This window comes from Drosophila tropicalis, unplaced genomic scaffold, assembly GCF_018151085.1.
Source record: "Drosophila tropicalis isolate 14030-0801.00 unplaced genomic scaffold, ASM1815108v1 contig_4, whole genome shotgun sequence".
NCBI classification, from domain to species: Eukaryota; Metazoa; Arthropoda; class Insecta; order Diptera; family Drosophilidae; genus Drosophila; species Drosophila tropicalis.
In genome coordinates, this window is record NW_027172862.1 from 2,137,568 (window position 1) to 2,159,876 (window position 22,309).

The 22,309-nt window shown below is 36.6% G+C and overlaps 1 protein-coding gene and 1 long non-coding RNA gene across 2 annotated transcripts in view; both read right to left on the reverse strand.

Annotated features, from left to right (window-relative positions):
• Nucleotides 1-20,891, reverse strand: part of LOC137573390 (uncharacterized) — a 57,917-nt gene extending 37,026 nt beyond the window's left edge. Inside the window, exon 1 of the long non-coding RNA XR_011031867.1 lies at nt 20,874-20,891. This is a non-coding gene — a long non-coding RNA (uncharacterized lncRNA). The remainder of the gene's footprint in view (nt 1-20,873) is intronic.
• On the reverse strand, nt 5,350-8,475 carry LOC137573391 (putative uncharacterized protein DDB_G0268364). The gene is made up of 2 exons (XM_068285326.1): nt 7,835-8,475; nt 5,350-7,774 (listed from the first exon to the last, which is right to left on the reverse strand). Exons 1-2 carry the CDS (start codon nt 7,974-7,976, stop codon nt 5,631-5,633), a joined length of 2,286 nt encoding a protein of 761 aa, XP_068141427.1. The 5' UTR covers nt 7,977-8,475; the 3' UTR covers nt 5,350-5,630.
• Nucleotides 20,892-22,309: the final 1,418 nt, after the last annotated feature.

A 22,309-nucleotide genomic window follows, 5' to 3' on the forward strand; every position in this document is an offset into this window, starting at 1 on the left:
TACTTTTTGCTAGTTTAAAATTATTCCAAATTCAAATTTATTCCAGTATTTGAAAGAATAATAGCAATTATTTTTGGAAAGAGACTCATTTAATAAATTATCGAAAATAAAAATAAAATAATTTTGTTTAAAAAACTAGCATTTACAGTAAATTTTTCAATTTTAAGACAATATATTTGCAGTCCAATAAGATGCAATTCACTAGATAAGCTGCGGCTATCCCTACTAGTGTAGAAGGAACAAAGAACATATTCCACATAATTTTTTTGTGTATTTCTAAAACCAAGAAATTGAAGCTTATGCTAAAAAAATCTCCTTGCTCGAGGTCGCCTCGGGTGCAGTCCAAGTTTCTTTATCAGCGAAAAAAAAGGATAAGCCGAAAATTATTTGCTTTGCCTCGGGTGCCAGAAGTACTCGGCACCGCCGTACTTATAATTAGAGCTTTTGTAAAAATTAAACAGAGCACCAAAAACTAATTTATACTACATTGTTTATTTATTTTTACATTAAAGCTAGGTGACAAAAACCAAAAAAAAGAAAATATAAGTAAAAACTAGATTAACTGATACGGGTTGTCCTTGCTTTTAATGATTGTCTTCATTTTGATTGGGTCGAAAGGTTAAACGATAATAAATAACGCCAAATGTAGTTTCATTCGCACTATAAATTCCTATTTATCATCCAGATGATGGATTTTAGAGGGCAGTTCAATAAATAAGGAAGACATAACAAATCACAAAAGTTAACCTGGAGATGTTTAAATGAAATTCAAATACGATTAAATTCAATCACAGCCAATTTAAAAGTGGATTTTCGTGTTAAATACAGTTTACGTTTATGTTAGAACTCACCTCGCTTTGATGTACATTTTTGCCCTCATTATTAATTGATAAAAATTTCAATTTGACAATTTTTTTTGTTGCTCATTGCGATTCTTTTGATGATTTATTCAAATTTATTTGCAATATTAAATTGCCATTAAAACTATTTTTTTGGTTAGTTAAAGTTATTAATCATTAAGTTTTTTTCACATTATAAATGTATACATATATCCATAGAGTAAAGCATTTAAGTGGCGTGTCATGTTTTTTCTATATACTCAATTCTATATATGTTATATATTTTTATTTTTATTTTGTAATCCCATTTTGATGTGGCATTTTTTTGTGTTTGCTTTTGAATTACTTCAATTTGCACTGTGCGTTTCTACACATGTGTATATTTATGTATGTGTATGTGTATGGGTGGGTGTATGTCTGCCTATATTGTTGTTGCTGTTGGTAGTGGCGCGTAGCAATCATCATCATCGTCATTGCGGCCTCTTGGCAACCCTGACCTAAATTCAGCACTAACCAGAGCGTTAAGCTAACTTCCGATTATGTCAACATTTCGATACTCTTTAATTCAATTTTTATAATAGAAGCATCAAACATTATCTTGAATCATTTAGGTTAGAGCGACTTGATGGCAGTTTGAAAAATTGTATTCAAATAATTTTCGGCACTTGTTTTTTTTTTAAGAGTTGTTTGGCAAAATGAAGTAAATTGACGGAACTAGTGATAAAAATAACTTTAAAGTTTTGTTTCTTCTTCTTTTTTCGCTTTCATCACGTTAGACAACCTTTTTTTCATACCAAAGACGTTTTATCTTTGCACAAAAAAAGGCAACAAATGTTCCTTTTCCATCGATTGTAATACTCGTATTTTATTTGAAATTAAAAAAGATTTCTATCTTCACTTGAGAAATTTAAATTACGTGCATATTCTTTTGTGGGTTTCATTCTATACATACAATTTACATATATGTTGTGTGCATGTTGCATTATCTGAAAAAAAAACCCAAAGAAAAAACATATTAATTATGTTAATTTTTTAAATTTTGTCACACAAAAACACCTAAAGATCATCTGTGCATTAAAAAACTGTCAGGATTTATTAAAAATTATGCCCTGAACCTGCTAGGGTATGTATAATTATGAACTATTATGAAGGGTTTCAGGTGGTGAGTTGGGATTCCCACCGAAAATATTTATTAGATCCTTCCATGTAAATTCACCTTTCGTATAGTTAGACAACTGTGTGGCTAAAAGAAAGAGCTTAAATTTGTGATCCTTAAACGTTTCTTCTTTGAAAATCTTTCAAACTTGCCGAGTTGGTGACAACTGACACTATTATAAGTATATTATGTCCTTAAAAATTTGATGGACTTACCACTGACTAATATATTCCCATATCCAAACATGTCGATCATTTGAAACTAACTTTGAGCGATATATATTTATGATGAAATGGTAGTTTTAGTTGATTATGTTAATATTTATTGCATTCCTTTTGGGCCAATTGTTGTCAACTAGAGTTTTATTATCCTTTATGTTGTCCACTTGCGTTTATATCAAGTTCATTTCACGTACGTACTATTGTTCCTAATTTTTGTCCTGTCACACATAATGCTAAGGCAATGTAATGTAATAGAATGGATGAGGGTGTGGGTGTGGGTGTTGAAAGTGAATGGGGGACTGTATTACAATTCCCTTACATCAAATAATATTTTCTAAAGCATACTTTCTGGCAGGCAGTCGGGTTATTGTAAGAATTTGCCAACTTTCATACTTATATTTTGTTTGTTATCCTCGACTCAACTTAAGCCAAGTAAACAATATGCAAACCTAACAATACGAATGCCTCTTTCTTGGGCATTACACTGTCAATTCGTTTACACTTCAGGTGAAGTCACCCTATTCTATAGAGATGGCCTAGCAAGCTAGCTAGCTAGACAGGGCATAGAAATGGTCAAACGGCAAAATGTGTGGGGGGAGCGGGATGGTAAGAGAAGAGGTGGCCAAACGAAACCAATTTCCTTTTTATGGCAAATGAAATGAAAAAGTGAAATGACCACAGGAACGACAGACACTGAGAGAGAAAGTGACAGACAGTGGGACAGACGAGCGGGTGTGGGTGGAAGTGGCATGTGAAGGGCGGACAGGAAATGGCCACTTGGACATGATGCGACAATGTTCTGGAATGCTTTTGCCTTTTGGATGCTTGAACTGCAGCAAAAGTTAGTGGGGAACATTAGTGCAAAAGAAGCACAAAAAAAAAAAAAAAAAATGGTACAAATGAAAGAAAGGAAAATACAAAATGCTGAATTAGCCAAGGACTCACTCCACAATTGTAGAGTTTTTACAAAACAGAGTTTTAGTATTTCTATCTACATGTTTTTCTTTTTTTTTCTGCTTTTTGCTTTTTGGGGCAATCTACCCGCAGCGGCTTTGCGGTGGATTTATTTTATTGCTCCCGGCTCTGTAAAATAAAAAAAAAAAAAAAAAAAAAAAAACACCAACGAAAAAAAAAAAACACATACACACACAAAAACGCACCAAATAAGAGGCAAAGACAAGACCCTCCGTAACTTGTTCGACTCGCTTTTGAGATGCCTTTTATGCGGTTTTGGTTCCGGTTTCTATTTAATCCTTTCGCTTCTCCCTTTCACTAGTTTCCTCTCTTTTCCTCTTACGCCCGTCTGCTCTCTGTTTTAACCCCCTTTCTATATCTATTTATTCATATGCTGGGCCGGACTTAGCAAACATGAAGGGGGAACTTGGTTATATGGTTAGATGTCTGGCATCTGTCAATCAAACATTTAGGATTTAGCTTTTAAGGATTTTAAAATAGGAAGTTTCTTTGTCAAGGTTTTTTTTTACTATAACTGATTGGTTTCTAATTGCTTTCAACAGAAACTGATATCTAAGATTGTGATAAATTTTATATATACTGAGTGATCTATTTCTTTAAATATTTTAAAAATGCACACTTTAGAAACTGTTATTAAGCATTCCACAAAGGCTTAACATTATTAATTTTTCATATGGTTTGGTAGTGAATTGTTTTTGAGAGCTGTGTCCATTCTGTTTATTTGGCAAGTCCTTTTGGTCGCGGACCTGCATCCTACATCTATATGTATTTATGTACTATGCGCATTTCATTTCATTTCATTTCATTTGATTTAATTTTATTGGCTTTTTGTGTGGGTGCGTGTGCGTATTGGAATTAATTTAATTTGATTTTTATTTATTTATGCCAATGGGGGAAACTTTAGTCAATATTGTCTCATGCACTAAAGGCTTTTGCTGGTGCTGCTGCTTGCACTTTGGTTGGCTAGAATTTTTGAAATGAAAATAGAAACCGAAATGAAAGAAAAAAATTTGATAAGTTTTTAACATTCCGCATTTGATGCTCTATTGTTGTAGTTCTTGTCCTGCCAATTCATCAGTCTAGTCAGGCAGTCAGTCAGTCACTCAGTCAGTCTGTCAGTCAGTTAGTGAGTCAGTCAGTCAGCTATTCAACTGTGTCCTGAGCCTATTTGTCTGCGTCTGCCAACATGGCAGAAGAAAGCATTCAGCTCAAGTCCGTTTATATGGCCAGTCATGTAGCACGCATCATCATTTATCAAATCCAACAAGAAAACAAAACCAAAAACCAAAACAAAACAAAAAAAAACACAAAATAGTCAAAAAGAAGAAAGAAAATATAAATGAAAATAGAAAAGAAAAGGGAAAGAAGTTCAACCAAAAATACGTCGCCGCTTTTCTTGACTACTGAATATTTCGGTTTGGGTTCTATTTTCTTTCTTTCGCTTTTTTTTTTTTTGCGTTTGTTTTCTGCGGAGGCTTATCTTTTTGCCACTGTGACATTGACGAGCTACTAACAACAGCTGCATAGTGGTGAAAAGCCTCTATTAAACGCAAATAAGCCGGATCTAGAGATGTGTTTCTAATGTTGGACATGCCAAACAGTTTTCTTATTGATCAATCAGAGTTACTTGCCAAATTCATTAGGAATTACCAAACGCGAGAGTGTTGAACAATATCTTTTCTTGGATACGAATTGAGCTTGAAGCTGAATAATACTAGTTTATACTATGAGGAAACAGTAACTTACAACGAGGAACTCGATATAGAGAAAGAGAAGAAAAGTGACTAAAATGGCAAAAGGACTTTCATGTGTAAGTCATGTGTTTCTTGACTTCTGATTGTGAGTTCTTGAATAAAGAAACAAAAATTTTTATTGTGTTGGTATCGACTTTTGTCGGACACTGTGCCCAATGAGGATTTGTAGTTGTTGTTGTTGTTGCTGCTGTCATGTAACAGTTAAATCTGCATGAAAAATTAATGCCATGTTGTTGCCGCTGCTGCCGCATTTGGGGATATTGAAATTAGCCAATGTCCAAAATACAAGTAGAACACCACCACCAGTACCAGCACCATTACCATCCCCATTACCAACCACCCCATCACCATCCAATCCCAATTACCCATTGTGCCCCAGTTTTCAACGCACTTGTTGTCATATATTTGTCTTTTTTACCGGTGATATTTTATTTTTCAGAGGCAAAATTGTATTGCCCAAGGAGAAACCGTACGATGGTAAAAAAAGCTGAATATTCATATATATACATATACATATATATAAAAAACATTACGTCCTAATCACGGGCTTGGATTGTGCAAGGGTCGGCCGGCCGGAGAGGGAAAGCACACACACTGAAAGTAGTTTACGATTCGACTTGAATTTTTTTCCTATTACTGGGGATTTTGTTCATCTCTTTTTTTGAAGGGGGTTGGGGGCTGGGATTTAGTAGCTGGGTCGCCAGGGGCATTGATAATGAAATTGTCGACGCTGGTTTTGAATATGTTGCTGTTGTTGATGCAATTGGTATAGCTGCTGCTGCTGTTTACGTTGCTGCTGTTGCTCATGATATTCGTGATGGTAATGTTGTTTCTGCTGGTGCTGCTGTTGCACTTCCATATGAGCACCTTTAACCGGATCACGCTTTTGAGGATGATACGGTGTGGTAAGCATACGACTGGCCGAATCAGGTTTGTAAATGGTTGCAGGCGATACTGTTGCCGCTACACTTGCTGTTGCTGTACTTAGATTTTGATGCTTTTTCGATGAATCTGCATTGATTTGCTGTTGCTCATGACGGCTATGTTGATGATGGTTTTTCTTGGCATTGCCTGGGCATGAAGCTGTTATCGCTGCTCCTGCTGCTGGTGTTGGTATTGCTGTTGCTAATGTTGGTGTTGCTGTAACAGCCATAGGCAGATTTGTATTTGTTGTTGGAAAATATTTTCTAGCTGTCGATAATATGCCTGGGCGATTACATGTCCGTTTAACAGCAGTTGCCGCATCAGTGGCCATTACAATTAGTGGTCCTTTTAATGTCATTTTGCTTGCAGTTGCTAACTTGCGTCTATGTGCGTTGCTGTTGCTACCAGCTTTGCCGAATGGTTGTTCAGCAATAAGTTTCGCTTGTTGCTCTTCATAATGTTTCAAAGATTGCTCTCTTATCGTTTGATGTTGACTCCTAAAGGAAGGCTTGAATGCTGATACCTGTGAGGCACTTGCCACAAGCGTCTGATTACCTAATTTCAAAGGTGCCGACGGTGTCTGATTTTCGTGCTGATGTTGTTGTTGCTCCCGCTGTTGCTGCTGTTTCCTAGCCCGTTTCATCAATAGAGCGGGCAGAGGGCAAGGTCTTAGCGATTTATCCTGTATATAGGATTGATGACAGATGCGACTCATCTTATTTTTGTCTATTGCATTTTGATAGGCATCGAAACTAGTTGACATATTCTTCACTTTCGTTTTCGATTTGGATGTTGTTGCCGTCTCAGAGTTTTCTTGCTTCTTACGTTTTTCCTTCTTTTGTTTTTGCTGTCCTTCTGGCTCCTCATTATTTTGTTGGCCATCCGTGAGGCTTCGCTGCTGATGCTGCGTTCGCCGTATTGTCATCGGCGCCAGCGGCTTCAGCGGCGGCGGCGATATAATTAGCTCTCTGGACATTGATGTTATTGTTGAATAATTGCAGTTATTTCGTTGCCGATGATTTGTATAAAGAACGTTCTTAAAGCCCAATTGCCTCCTTTGCGCATACTGTGCACTATGATATGGCTTAATATCCCCAGTATGCCGATTGAACGCATAATTGGTAACTGGACCATCGGAAAATTGTATGCGCTCGAATCGTTTAATACGCTCACCCAGTCCGAGCTTTTGGAAACGTGTCGACGGGTCTCTCATCTCACCCATGGCATGCTGCTTCTTAGTATTGAGGTCGAGACCGAGGCCAAATCGAAAGCGGCGCTCCCCCGTATTGGCATCGCTCTCGTCCCTATTGTCTTGGTCAAAACGTACGGCAAGGCGTTGCTTTAATGCCTTATCAATTACCATAAGACGTTCCGCTTCGGCAACATTATTGCTGTTGCGACGTGCAGCCGCTGTTGCTTTTGCGGCCACTTTTGTGGATTTCTCCAATGCATTCATATGATGCAGACGACTGGGCGGATTCTGTTTAACAAAACCGACCATTCCCAGTTTTAGCGCCGATTGCGGTGGCCTTGGTGGCAAACTCATTGAGCGACCACTAAACAATGTCATGTCGCCATCATCATTATCATTTGATTTGGGTCTGAGGTGGTTTGCAACGCTGCCCATGCCGCTGGAATAACTTGAGCTGCTGGCACTTTGCAGCGAATCTCCATAGATATTATAATTGCGGGCAGCGCCCATGCTAAATGACATGGAACGACGGCGACTGGCCTGCATGACAGTCTCAATCAGATTGCTCGAATTGGCAACAGAAGCCTGATCGGCCATCTGTTTGTGGGTCCGTGGATAGGTGCCGCCAATTTGGCCGCATCGTTCCCGTTCGGCGGTCTTAAGTATGCGCACAGGTCCTGGATTCTCCTGGCGGCCCTTAGTGTCGCGGGAGTCTACAAAATTTACAGACTTAGAGAAGATGAACAGAACGTGTCGTGTTAGAACTTTCTTACCCGGATTGTAGGGCAGCACCGAAGAGCTGCGTGCGTAATAGGTTCTCACTGCATTCTCGTATAGCTCGTTGGTGCTGCGCAGAAACCAGGGCTGCATGCACTTATTGACCCGCATTAAACGATTAAGCTGCTCGGGTTTCATGATCAATTTCTGCGCCGTCGCCTTCGTCCTCCACCTTGTCCACTTGCGTTAGTTTTTAGACTTCTACGGATCAGCTCTTCTCGATTTGGCGTCAGCTCGACTAGCCGCGTCGCGACTTGAACACCCTTGGATGACCCCTTTTCGCTTTCCGATTTTGTGTTCTGATTATTTCGAAAGATAAAGATTTCGCTAAATATATTATGGCTTACATTGAACGCTTGCCAATTTAACTCGAAGAATTTTGATAATTGTCGTACTCCTAAACTGAAATAATTTTGTTGTATGGTTTTTTTTTTCAAAAACTTTTGCCTGCCTCAACCGAAACGGATCACTTTGTTATTGTTATTCAAAAAATTGTTTTACACAAAGAACGAGTTTACGTGGAAAATAAATATGTGTAAAACCGTTCCCGCACAAAAAAAAAATAAATAAAACAAAATAATCCCTATGACTTTGATTACTAAAACATGTCGATAGAGGAAAATCCGTATGTGTTGTGTTGAAAATTATGATACACATCTAGATGTAGAGAATGAATCGGAATTCATGTTCTTGAAGTGAGACAAATGGCCGACTAGATTGTTCATAAATTGGCAAAGATTTAGAGGTAGAGGTAGAAGTACTAAAACTAACATTTCAAAACAACTTCTGATCATATACGAATCAGTTTTCTCTTGATGGGTTGTACATATATGTATGATTCCACTTTTAACAGTTTCGACTCCTTTTAGAGCCAAATATACAGCTTTAACGTTACATATTGTTACTGTACATTAAATATATCAAATTTTTATACCCTTGCAGAGGGTATTATAAAATTGATCAGATGTTTGTAACGCACAGAAGGAGACGTTTCCGACCCCATAAAGTATAAATATTCTTGATCAGCGTGAGAAGCTGATATAGCCATGTCCGTCTGTCCGTCTGTCCGTCCGTCTGTGCGTACGCGTTTTACTCAGCCGTCTTAAGAGCTATCGGGCTGATAGCGGGTTTTTATTACCCGGCAAAAATAAAGTATGAAAACCATAAGGATCGGACCACTATATAATAGAAGAACTAGAAGAAACATTTTCATAAAAATCGAGTATGCTATGAAATTTACATATATGAGAGTAAAATTGTTTTGTTTGTATATTGATGAATTGAGTTGCAAAAAACAAATTTTGAACATGTAAAATTATTATTACCAAGGACTGCAAGGGTATACAAACTTCTTATTTAAATCAACTGTGGAGTTTAAAAGAGAACCATTATAGTGATTTCTTATAAAACAATCATCGCAATGATGGGTGGCTTAATTATACATAAGTCAGTTTAAAAACTTTATGAATCATTCACATTTGGGAAAATGAAGTTTCACCCTTATCTACTTATTTCTAATTGATATTTTTGTTAACCATTGTGTTGATGCAATGTCGACTCTCGACCCTATTATCAAGAAATAACCCCAATGCCCCAAAAGTGAGCGAAACATTGTGGCCAATGTCGACTACAGGGGGCATCAGGCTGACTTTCTTTGTGTATTTGGATGGCTTTTTCAATACAACAACATTACTGTTTGTCAATTATTCACTTGTACTCTTTCATTACCAAAAACCCATCCATATGTGTAAGTATATATATTCCACCTACACATACATACATATATATGTATGTGCGCATCTCCCTGCATTTCACCTCCGTACCATTAGTGTACTCACTACTGACATTGATTTATCAGCAGCTGTCAAGTGGCTTTATTTGCTCATCCCATCTCATGCCATTCTATTCCATTCCAGACCAGAACGGACCAACCAGTCCAGCCAGCGTCTGTCCATTTGTCCGTGGCGTGGTCAAGGTAAAAATGTAATAATTAGCCACATTGGTGAAGCGATGATCTGCAGGTCAAGTTGGGCCTTAGGCAACATTTCCCCTAAAAATCATGACATGGCAAATTACATATGTGTATGTGTATTTTTATATACTTATATATATACATATATATATATTGTATATGTCTATTTCTATCTCACTCCCTAAGCTACACAGCCATCAGAAACTAGATTTTCAGTTTTTTTTCACAGCAATTTGTCAAAGTTTCGCCCGACTTTCCCACCAACCACCACGAAATGAAAGTAGATGATATGGTGGATAGGTGGTACCTTCGCTCATTTCCTGCAGAGGTTGACCAGTCACTGATGATGATGATGATGATGTTGTTTGCTTGTCCCTCTCTCTCTCTCTCTCTCTCTGTCTCTCTTATCGTCCCAACCATACAAAACCAAAACCCTAGCAAAAGTTGGCTATATGCACAAAAAGCAACGAGGGCGCGTACGCGAGTGAGTGAGACAAAGTTTCAAAGGGAACGAGTAAAATCAGAAGCAGTTGCACCTGATCCTACTCTGCAGGTTGTGTGTGTGTGTGTTTGTATGGGCATCCGAAAATTGGTTTTAATTCAATTACAGTGCGTAATTTATGCATTGCTAAGAGCACCGCACCTATCACACCCCGCTATTCATTCAGCCACCCAACTAGTCTAATCACCTCCTGGCATCAGTGGATGCTTCCCGCACTCCACTGTATAAACAAAAATCATAGGTATATGCTGGTTCCAGGCATAACGCCTTTTAGAGATTGTAGTGTGCGTGTCGTGATATCTACGTACGTACATACCTGCATATCATAAGTATTTTTTTTTAGAAATGTTTCATTGTTGCATGGCGAAGGAATTATCAACATTCACTATAAACTTTATGCAACTCCATCAATCTTCATTTCGCAGGACTTTGACTTACAAAAACTTTTAATTTCAATGGAGAAGAGAAACTTTTTATTGACATTTAAATTTTAACTACTTTCAGTTGGCATCAATTCAAAAAATTATGGTTCAATAATTTGTCAATTTCGAAGGTATATCTTTTTAGAGACAGAACTTGAATATAATTATATTTAAGTCGGCTGAGTTTCGAAATTATTTCAAACAATATTTTGGAAATGTTGTTTCACAGTCAAGTCGAAAGGACAAGTTATACCAAATCCTTTTATTTTAATTTCATATTTCTCTAGGCTCCTATTTATGTGAGCTTAGAAAAGAATGTTACAAATATTTTCTTTCGATATTTTGAAAAATAGTCTTATAGGTCTTAGCTTTTGAAGTCGGTTAGAAAAATGCTTCAAAAATGCTTTAAACATTAAATATATTTATTAGAAAATATAGAAATAATGATATTAGAAATAATTTAATTCGTTCTAATGAATTTATATGAAATGCAATGGGAAAGTGGGAAAAGTAAACTGTGTAAAGCACTTACAAATTAAATGAATAAAGGAAAAGCGATTTAAGTCTGGATAAGCAAATTACAGATGAAAGACTGAACTGCTTTTAAATGAAATGAAATGTAATAAGCAGTGGTTGAACTGCTTAAGTAACCTTTCGTTATGTTTCGCTACAATAACTTTCGCAAAGTATGAGATCAAAGAAAGGGCAAAGCGAAAAAGCGAGAGCCAGAGAAAGAAGGTAGAGTAAAAAGTTCTTATGGTTTTTTTTTTGCTTTACTCTTCTACTTGGAGAATTTTTTTTTTTCTTCTTCTGCAAATCCCTACTTAAAACTTTACCTAAATTAACTTAATTAATTGGCACATCATTCCCTTACAGCCAACCCTGTCACTTACCCCTTCTACTTCGTCCTTTTTTTCTCACTCGACATGCAGACCTCCTTCGGACCTTCTTAATTGTGGGTGAGAGACAAACAGTATGAAAATTCCTTTCCGTTTCCTTTTCAAATTGTGTGTGAGTGTGTATGTGCATCTTTTTCTCTCTCTCTTTCCCTCGCCATGCTCGTGTGTGTGTGCGTGCGTGTGGGTGAGTAGGAAAAATTGTAAAAACGTCGCCTGCTGTTGAAAAGCATTTGCCTTTGCTCCGACCTGCCCCTGCCTCTACATTCGTTCTAAGCTATGCCACATTAGCAAGTGAGGTGCAAAGTTTACGAGTGTCCTTTTTTGTTGTTGTTGTTGTTTTGTTTTTTGCTTTGTTGCTTCTTCTGTTTCATCTTCGTCTTGTTCTTCTTAAGGCTTTCTCTTTTTTTTTTTTTTTTTTTTGTTTTGTGTTTTGCTGCTTTTTATGTTTATTGCTGTTGTTGATGTTGTTTGTTATGATTTTGAGTGAAAATGATGATGAAAACTTGTCCCCACTGACGGAACATAAATTTCTGCTTCTGTTTCTGTTCCGGCTGCCATTCCATATCCATGTGCTTTTTGTATCCATGTGCACTGGCCCCATTGAAAATTGGCATATTCATTGCATTTTGGGGCTAATTAGACTAATTGAGTTTTAACCAGTTTACCGTGGCCCGAATTTAACTATTTCGTAAAAATAATGTCCTTTAACCTTAGAGCTTCACGTTACACCTTTTATACGTTTCGCAATGCATTAATATATTGTGTGTGTGTGGGTGTGAGTGGGAGTCGGAGTATTTGTGGTTTAATTGCCGTGGGCGTTTTTGGTCAATTTGGGTTCAATTCAAATGAACCGTTATTGTTTTATCGATTAATTGCAAAGATTTCGAATCACATGAACTCTTCCTCTCTGTGTAAATGAGCCCAGAAATTATTATTTTCTTACAATTACAAGTTTTATATTAATAAGATTATTGTATTTATATTGTCTTATCCTCAGCAATTTTGTATGCGATATAACCGTTCTACTTACGGATATAGATTACTTAACTTAACTACCCTTATATGTTTACATACCTTAAAATTTGTTGGAATTCGCAAGGGTGTAGAAACTTCGACAAGGTGAAATTGAGTCCTTTGTAGTTTTTTTTTTCTCTGCTTTCAATCGTTGAATGAATTGCTTAGATTTTGCGATAGGTACTCGATAAAATCCAGGCTTAAGTGAAAAACTGTGATACAGATCAATCAACTGTGCTTTTCTATTTTTTTTTTGAGAAAATTTTTGGTGAAACTTTACACACACGGTCTATAAGCTGCATCACCATCTGACCAAGACCGTGTAAGCCACAAGACTAGCGCGAGAAGAGCGAGTGAAAAAAAAAAAACGAAAAGCAAAAGAAAAAATACTAAAAAAAGCGCAAAACGACGAAATGGAGATGAATGATGTGCGGGGGCTTTAGAAACAGTTGCCACATGGCGTTAGTCAAGCTCACAAATGCAAGTCAACTGTGCTTAGTAGCGGCTGCTGCTGCACTCTCTTAGTGGCCGTGGCACAGGGATTGGGCGAGACGGCATGGCGATGGCATGGAAAGGTTTGGCTGTGTGTGTGTGTGTGAATCGCTCATTCATTCATTTGCTCAGTCAGGCATTCATTCATTTCCTTGATTATGTTTCTTATCAATGATAAATGAATATGAACGAACGTACCCAGCACTCAAAACTGTTGTAAACTGTTAGTAAAACCAGAGAAATGCATAAGGGTTGCCCTTCCGGCACAGTTTCTTTAAAATGTAGATCGACCTAAACGATTACCTGGCTTACCTGGCTTTTACACAACAAAAAAAATAAATCTTAAATAAATTATAAAATAATTGTATATGTATAAAAGATATTTTTACAATTGGCACACGTATTAAATCAAGTTTAATCTTTGAGTTTTATTTGAGAATATTTTTAAAAAGTTTGATCTTAATCAAGTCTTTGATCCAAGAAGAAGTCTTAACTCGTCTTTGGAAATTTGCATCAAAAATTCTTACTTAACATTTTATTTATTAAATATTCACAAGCTAATTTGTTTATTAGGTATAAGAAAAACAATTTCCCAATGCCTAATTGATTAATTAGTGTATTTAAATGTTGAGTTTCTACATTATATCAATTTTCAATTGGCAATTATAAAACAAATCAATATGCCCAAACCTCCCGTTGCGGTCGTCATCAGGCAAACCGAAGTTTTTGGTGCTTTGGAAAGTCAAGCGCAGGCAAAACTGTTTCTGACGTCTGCATCAGCTTGAGTCCGTATCCCACGACCCAGACCCAGAGTCAGACCCGAGACCCGAGACCCCTGAACCCGGACCCGGCTAGGACCCATCGACCATGCCACACAGTTGATTGCCGCAAAGAGTTTCTCTCTCTATCTGCCTTTACTGCCTCCTTCTTGGCTACGTTTGCCAAAAGTGGTTAGGCACTGAATTCCCGGTAGGATCTGTATCTCTTTTTCTTTCTCTCTCTCTCTCTCTTTCTCTTTCTCTTTTTGTCGCTGTCTCTCTTGAAGTGGGCGCTCGCCAATTTTCCAGCACTTTAGAAAATAAAATTTTTAACAACTCGCCGAGGCGGTCGCTAAGTGCGTCGACGTTTAAACTCCCCATGAGGTGAAGGATGAGGTAAAAAAAAAAAAAGATGCAGAGGAATGGAAGGGCGAGCGTCCATCAACTTGACGCTGTCCTTGCCTGGACTCAACCCCCAGAGTTTAGTTTCCCAAAAACTTTGATGCAGCTGCAACTCAACTGAAATATGCAAAAGACTATCATCAACGTAATCATCATCATCATCATCATTTTGTTTCGGCATCCTTGACGATGATGTGGACCTTTAGACATCAATTACGCACACATTTTGTGCTGCATACATATTTAAGCCACGCCCAATAAACAGATATACATGTAAGTGTATGTATGTATGTACATATGTATGTACATACATATTATTACACTTGGTAACCCTAACCCAATATGAAAACTTTCTGCCCATTGGCCCACTGGAACACCTGCCTATCACCTGTCGTTCTATTATCTTTGTGCAATTATGTCACACTGCCTGCTTGCAAAGAGGATAAACAATCCTGTCCAGGCTATGCTCTGCATTATTTATGTCAATTGACGTTGAATAATTAGCCTTTTCCTTGTCCTTCGCGATGTTTAAAACTTGCTCTTTGCTCCATTGACCACCTTAAGCCCGACAACCAACCAATCGACCCTCCCAATGCCAATCACCAGTCTCTGGCCCCCACTATCCACCGCACACCAGCCACCGCCCATCGTCTATTGAGAGTGCAATTTGTGATATATGACTATGTCAATGGCTGCCATCAATATTTCCTAGCTAATGACTCCTCCAGCTTGCAGCGTCATGAGGGCAGCAGGCTTATACATAATGAGAGAGTGACAAAAGGGACATTTGCTATGCGAGGGTTCAGGCAGGGTAAGTAGTGGGGTGATGGGGTCACCAGCGATGTAAGCATTGTAAGGCCAACTTCTAATGAGGCTAATGATGACCCAAATGACGAGCAGAAAATAATAATAATAATAATAATAAAATATTATAAGAGTTGCTCAAAAATTGTTAAAGAAAGTTCATGACAAAGCAAGACAATTATCGACAATTATCGTAATAATAGTTTTACGTCTAGAAATTACCGTTTCCATCAATTCTAGATTATTATACTAGGTTTAAATCGATAACCAACAAATGCATTGATTAGTATATACATACATACATATATACGGGTAAAAATCCCAACTATCGATATAGATTTTATATCAAACAATCCCAAAGTTTCTAGTTTTTGGATGAAAACTTTTTAAGTTAATTCAAATAACTATTTATCTATAAGTTTGTTTTGTCTACATTTTAACTTTATAAGGCTAAACGAACTTAAAGCTATAAAACTTATAGTTCTTATGAGGCAATCGATATGTTTACTTTATATTTGGTGAATGATCAATTTGATTATAATGAAATTTCCGAGTAATGAAAAAAAGGCTAAAGAATTGTTTATTTATTAAGTTGAAAACTTAAACAGTTTCTTATGAATGGACCAACAAAGAATGGTTTTTGCTTTTAACCTTACCTTTCACAATAATACTCTTGTCAATTATTAAAGCCTTTTAAAATGACAACAACAGAAAAACCAAAAACAAATTAAAAAAAACTTTTTTTGAATATAAATTTTTTAGTAATTTTCTTTTCTTTTTTTGTTTGCTGCCATTCAGACCTTGGACAAGACATTGACCCTTATGACTTCTATTTGGGGAACGGTTTTAAGGGGTTTTTCGGGGCAATCAAACGGAATGTTAAAATCTGAAAAAAAGAAAAGACAGCAAAAAATGAAACAAAAAAAATATATATTTATATATGTATATAAAAAGAAGAGGGTGAGAGTGACAGAGACAAAGGGGGAAGGCAAAAGAAATGTGAGAACTCTTTGGCTCGTGTTTTCGACATTTTTTCGTCATGTGCCGGGGAGATTGGCTTTTGAGACTCTTTTTTTTTGGTTTTTTTTCTTCTTCTGTTCCATCTTCTTTGCTTTTTGGAGCTGACTGACAAGTGTGCCGAAATGTCCCAGGCATTTGTCATGAACCCCTGAGAGTGCTGGCTGGCTGGCTGGATGGTTGGCTGGTTGGCTGACTGCGAGGTAGAGGGTAATAGGACTGAAGTGAAACGGTTGGCGGGAGATGTCAGAAGTCAAAGAAGTCACACAGAAAACACACACACACACAAATACAAATACATTGATACATACGTGCATATGAGTTTCTTTTCATATCTCGTTTCTTCCTTCTCGTCTCCTGTCACTCAGTCAAATAAACAGGCAACGCTGAAGGCATCCTGTTGGATGGGCAGAAGAAGCCGGAGTGCGTGAGCAAAAGTTAGCAATTGGCATTAACAAGCTGGTTTTTATACAGTTTCGGTAAAATTTATTCCCCTTCCCCTCCACATCCAAACTCCCAGCAAAGTATTCACACCGACAGACACCACATACCACAACAAAATGTTGCGAAATTCTAAGTAAAGAAAGATTCGGTCAACAGCCACTTACAATTAGATGATGAAACAAATTCCCAATGGTTTTGCTTTCCCTTGAGTGATTAGATTCACATATGTATTTTTCTTTTCGTGAATAAATATTTCAAAAACCAATGGAAAAACATATTGCGAATGCCTAAACTGTCGTCTCTCAACATATAGAATAAAGTAAATAGAAATTTGTAGGATGTTTTCTTAGACTAAGATCAGGATTATATGCCTTATGATCTAGTCGTCACATATTAAGCTTAAAAACAAATTAACCATTACCAATCATTTTTTATAGTTTTCAAAAGAGAAACCCTTCGTAATTGTCAGTGATGAATAAATCCTAAAGTTTCCTTTCATAGTCAAAGTGTAAGATGTAATTATTTTCAAAGGTTCGGTCGACTAACCTTTGTCCAAAAATATCTAGCAGGGCAAAATTTCCAATTTCCATTTCAACTATTCTCAGTGTATTCCAAAATTCAAGACTAACAAATCAAATTTGGTTTCTGTTTTAATTCTTACTGGCCACAATATGTGGTAAGGCATCCTTGCCCAAAAGTTTGTGGTCAATAAAAATGAATTTAACAAAACAAAATTAAAGTTTTATTATTGTAATTTTTAAAATTTTTATGTATGTATGTATAAAATATGTTTGGTATGTCTTTAGAAAATCTTTTTTTGGGCAAAATAGTTTTAACTATGTACTTACTGAAAATCGAATTGAGTGCTATTTCAGTCTTTGTGTGGCATTGTGGCAAAAACTAAGTAAGAATAAAGGAAAATATTTTCTTGGCAGGCCCGTTTTGAGAAAAATAGGATATCAAATATATATAGAAAATATGAAAACAAAAAAATATCGGAGCTAAAACGACATACTCTACAGAGTAAGTAAGCTAAAAATTATATTTGTAATTATAATCCAAGCTTTTAAATATGTAATCTATTAGCTGTTTTGTATACGAAAAAAAAAGTGAGCAACGAATAGAAGAAGAATATACTTAAAGTTTACAGATATATATGTATGTATATAAATCAAATCTATTGGTAATAGTCAATGATACAAATACATAAGCAACTATTTTCATGAATGAATTAATAAATAAGTGGAAATCCTTTTCTCTGAAGGCTGCAATGTTTTGGGCCTCGTTTGGTTTTTCGTTTAAGTTAAATGCTGTTGAGTGATTTCGAATTTTTCATCATCAGTTAATGCACCTTAGGCAATCTCAGTTTTTTGGGTAATTTAAGAAGCTTTGTTTTGGCAATTTTTTTGTTGTTTCCTTTCTTTTTGGTTTTTGTTTTGTGCGCATTTCAAATGCAAATGTAGTTAAATAAATTGCCACCTGATAGAAAAATCAACAAGGCGGCCAAAAGGGTATCAGAAAAGGACCTCCAAGAGGCACGCGGCACGTACGCACCTCACGCACACACACACACACACAGATACACATGTCCTTCCAGCTGTTGACTTTGTATGAAGGGCACCGCCAAATACAATTGCCTTTCCACTTTCCTACTCTACCTACCACCTACTGCTCCTTCTCCTTATCCCATAGCGTTCGCCTTTGCCTTTTCGCATCGACAACAGTGAACAAATTGACAAAGGCGTTAAAGTGAAGTTGCCCCTTAGGATGACTTTCTTTCTCGCTCTTTTTCCAACGCCACTCTTCTGTATATACATACATACATACATACATATAGTTTAGTTTATGCTTTGCCAGATTACGCATACGCCGCGTGTGTCACGCACTAAAAGATGGCATAGCCACACCTCTTTTGCCTTTAAAATGAAATTAAATGCCTTTGATTTATTTATTTATTGAATGAAACGAAAGAGTATTTCCAGTATTTAAATTCAATTGTTTTGTTTGTTCTGTTGCCTATTGAAAATGAAAAATGAACTGAAATTGTTTTGAAGGAAAAATTACAAAAAACTGTGTTCACCTGTGTTTGACGTCAGCATTGAATGTAAGACCTCAAAGGTTTCATTTGTATCCCTAATCATAACTCGAATTGTGTTTTTTTTAGTGTTAAAAAGGGAAGAATAGCAATAATGTAATAAAATATTAATATTCCATAAAGTTTAAATAAATGTTTATTTCTATTTTTGAGTGTGTTCCAAGTTCGATGTTTATATTTCGAGATGTGTCAACCTCAATATTGTTTTTCGCTGCCTTTGTCTGCTGGCTGCCTGGGCCTGGGCCTGGTTTTGGTTCTGAAATTGGGTCTGGGTCTGGGGCCGCCCCACCTCATGTGGTGCTTTCCTCCTCTCCATCTGTTTGTCGTGTAGTAGTAGCTGCTCCACATGACATGGCCCTGGTTGCTCAGTTTGCTGTATTTTTACCCCTTTTATTTTTCTGCTTTTATTTTTACTCTCTCTGTGTAAGTGTGTGTGTGTGTGTGTGTTAGTGAGTATGCTTTTTTTTTATTATTTTTGGTTTTGGTTTTTTCTTTCTTTATTTTTTTGAATTGGTCGCGAATTTGTGTGATGCTTTTTTATTTTTTATTCTTTGCTTTGGCCTTTCGCTGCTTTGATTTCACTTTGGGGTGGCTCTTCTTTTGCTTTCTTTCTTTCTTTCTTCCTTTCTTTATGGCTGTCTGAGTGTGTGCATGTGTGGGTGTATGTACATATGTGTGTGCTGAGTGGCACTTGACAAAGTTATGACACGCCCGTAGGTGAGGCCAGAATGTTAGCTACGATGGCGATGATGATGATGATGGCGGCGACAACGATGTAGATGAGCATGTGGACGCCACTTGGCTGCCGCCTGCAATTGATCCTTTTTTTTTTGCACTCTTTTTTCTCTTATTGCTGTTGTTGTTGAGAATTGCATTTCCATTGCCAGGTGTCAAAAAAAATGGAAAAATGAAAGGGGAATGAAAAGCTTGTGTGCTTGAAATGTACTTCTATAAATTTCTGTTTGGATTTAGTGGGCGGTTGCTTTACATCTTCATTTATTTTAGTATTTTATACTATATATTTTTATACAATAAAAGTTATATTGAGATTACAAATTATGTCCATGTCCTTAGTATAAAAATTCAACCAAAAAAAGTTAATAAATGATAGCAACAATTCAATTCAATTTCAAGCCCTCAATTATCAGAATTTCTATTTTTTTCCTATGGCAATTTTTCCTTTAATATCCCTGTCTGTCAAAATCAATTGAAGTCACTTCAGGGGGGCTGAAAAAATATGTCATTCACAAGTGAAAGTCGTAAAAATTTTAATTGTTAAAATCTGTCGGTCTCTGCTTCTCTCTTTCGAGCCCTGCATGTAGGGTATATTCACTTAGTTAATAACAATGAAATCATCAATCTGTTTAACCCTTGCAGGCTTTATGTTCGGACTGCTATCAAATGGATCAAATCGACTATAAGAACGATCGGGTGAATTCGATGGCATATCTGTCTAATGGCTGGCAAGGGAATAAAAACTTCTGGATATTCGCACAAGTGGTTACACTGTCCTTCTTGTTATGTTTATTTTTGGCAAGAAAGTTGCGGGCTTGTCGCGCAATTTCCTGTCGCCATTCGCTCACGTTGGGCGCCAATTATTCTGTAGGTCTTTTTTCCGCTGGTTAACTGTCATCGATGGGTTGGCGGGGGACTGCAACAGGTTCCACTTCCCTCTATCCAACATACCTACCTTTTTGGTACCTAAACCAATTGCTACAGCTCCCTCAGTCATTGTGCTGTGGCAACATTGTCAGTACTTGATTAACAGGAGGATGCGAATGAAACTTTGTTGCCAACTGTACCTCGTCGCACTTCATTTGTAATTTTTCGCCACTTTTAATGGCAGTTTGCATGTTTGTGAAAGAAACTTTCACTTCGATTTGCCGCCAGGCTGACTTTTGACTTGCCTTTTCTTCTTTTCTTTCTGCTTCGCATTCAATGCTTCTCTTTTGTCTCGTCACCACCTCCTGCCTTCTCAATTCATTCATTCATACACTGACATTTCTACACCTAAACCCACTTTCACTGCCATTGCCACAGCCACAGCCACTCCCACTCTCACCCTCACTCTTACTCTCTTGACGACTAACTTCTTATTTATTTGGTGTATGGCAAACAATTTTTTTTATTGCTTTTAGACAGTTTTTGTCATTGATCACATAGGAGAGGTGGCCCTACACCATCGTTCTGATGATTTTGAAAAGTTTCCTTTACCTTCAAAAAAAAAAAAAAAACAACTCCATTTAATGATGTGGTGCTGCCTGCTTTCTACTTTCTCTCCTCACAACGGAGCTGTACGCAATCAAAAACCGACTATGACAACAAATGACAGCCATTTAAGTCGATCAATCCATCTTCCCTCCCTCACACATCGCGTGTACTCCACCTTCGGTTGCCGTTTAGCTTTTCATTATAAATTTTTATGCTGTCGATTTGCAGCTTTTAATTAGGACAGAAAAAGAAAAACGCTAAAAGAAACCGCAACAAATTTCTATATATTTTTTTATGGTCTCTTTTTCTTGCTGATAAGCTTGAAAATATGCTTCTTCCTTTTTTTTTTTTTTTTTTTTGTATGTTTGTTTATGACCATGTGAATTTTTTATTTTAAAATCAGTTTATGAGCCAATTTTATGCTTATGTTAACGACAAGAAGAAATAACAAAAATGCAATCAAAACACAGTGGTACACGATGTATTTGAAAAAATATAAAAAAATTCATAATCAACTTTGGTCTGATCAAAAATTTACATATTCGCAACTTTACAACAATTGCGAAAATATTGTTAAAGGAGTTATAGATAAAAATATCTCAGCTCATCTTCGGTTTGCTAACAAAAGTATTGAAAATTTTATGAATATTCTAAAAATTGTCCTTGTTATAATGAGCTCTAAAAGATGTTCAATTTAATACGGTCTTGAAACTGATAATCTATGAAATTTTTTTTTGTTTTTAAAGCTTAATTTTAATTAGTATTTATTCTTTTAAGAATCTTTAGATATTCTCACATTCTTTACTTATGTTGTATGTATATCTAATGTGTACGTCTTTCTGAATATGTGGGAGTATTTACCTTTGTATTATATCGAAAAATTTTGGCTACAATTTTTGAAATGATGCCCACAGTTTCGACTTTTCAGTTTCGTATAATGATTGTCGATTAGTCAAAGTCAGAAAGGTTAAATGGCTTCCGTTTAGGGTGTATATTTTTTAATTAACCAAACATTTAATTTTTTTTAAGGTTGTCGAGGTGAGTGTGTAGGGTAGGCGCGCTTATCCGTATTATAAAAATATTTCATTTTACGCATGCTCTATATAGCGCGGCATATCCTCAATTTGATTCTTGGAAATGTGTTTGTTAAAATATTCCATACTTACCTTAAAGGATTTATTCTTATTAAGAAGTTTTAGAATATTTTATTATATCGTTGTGGAGTGGAGTGGATTGTAGGGTATTTGAAAATCGATGTCTTAAGGTACTCTATAGGGCATTTTCATACCACAGCCTAGTTTCGCTTCGTATTTTAGGCGGGGTCAAACCCGGGAGGAGTGTAAAACTCGAAACTCAATTAGGTTGCATGCATGCTCGTTGCCTTGTCAAACACGTGGCATGATGGCAGAAAAGGAAGCAAGGGATGTGGCAGTATGGTT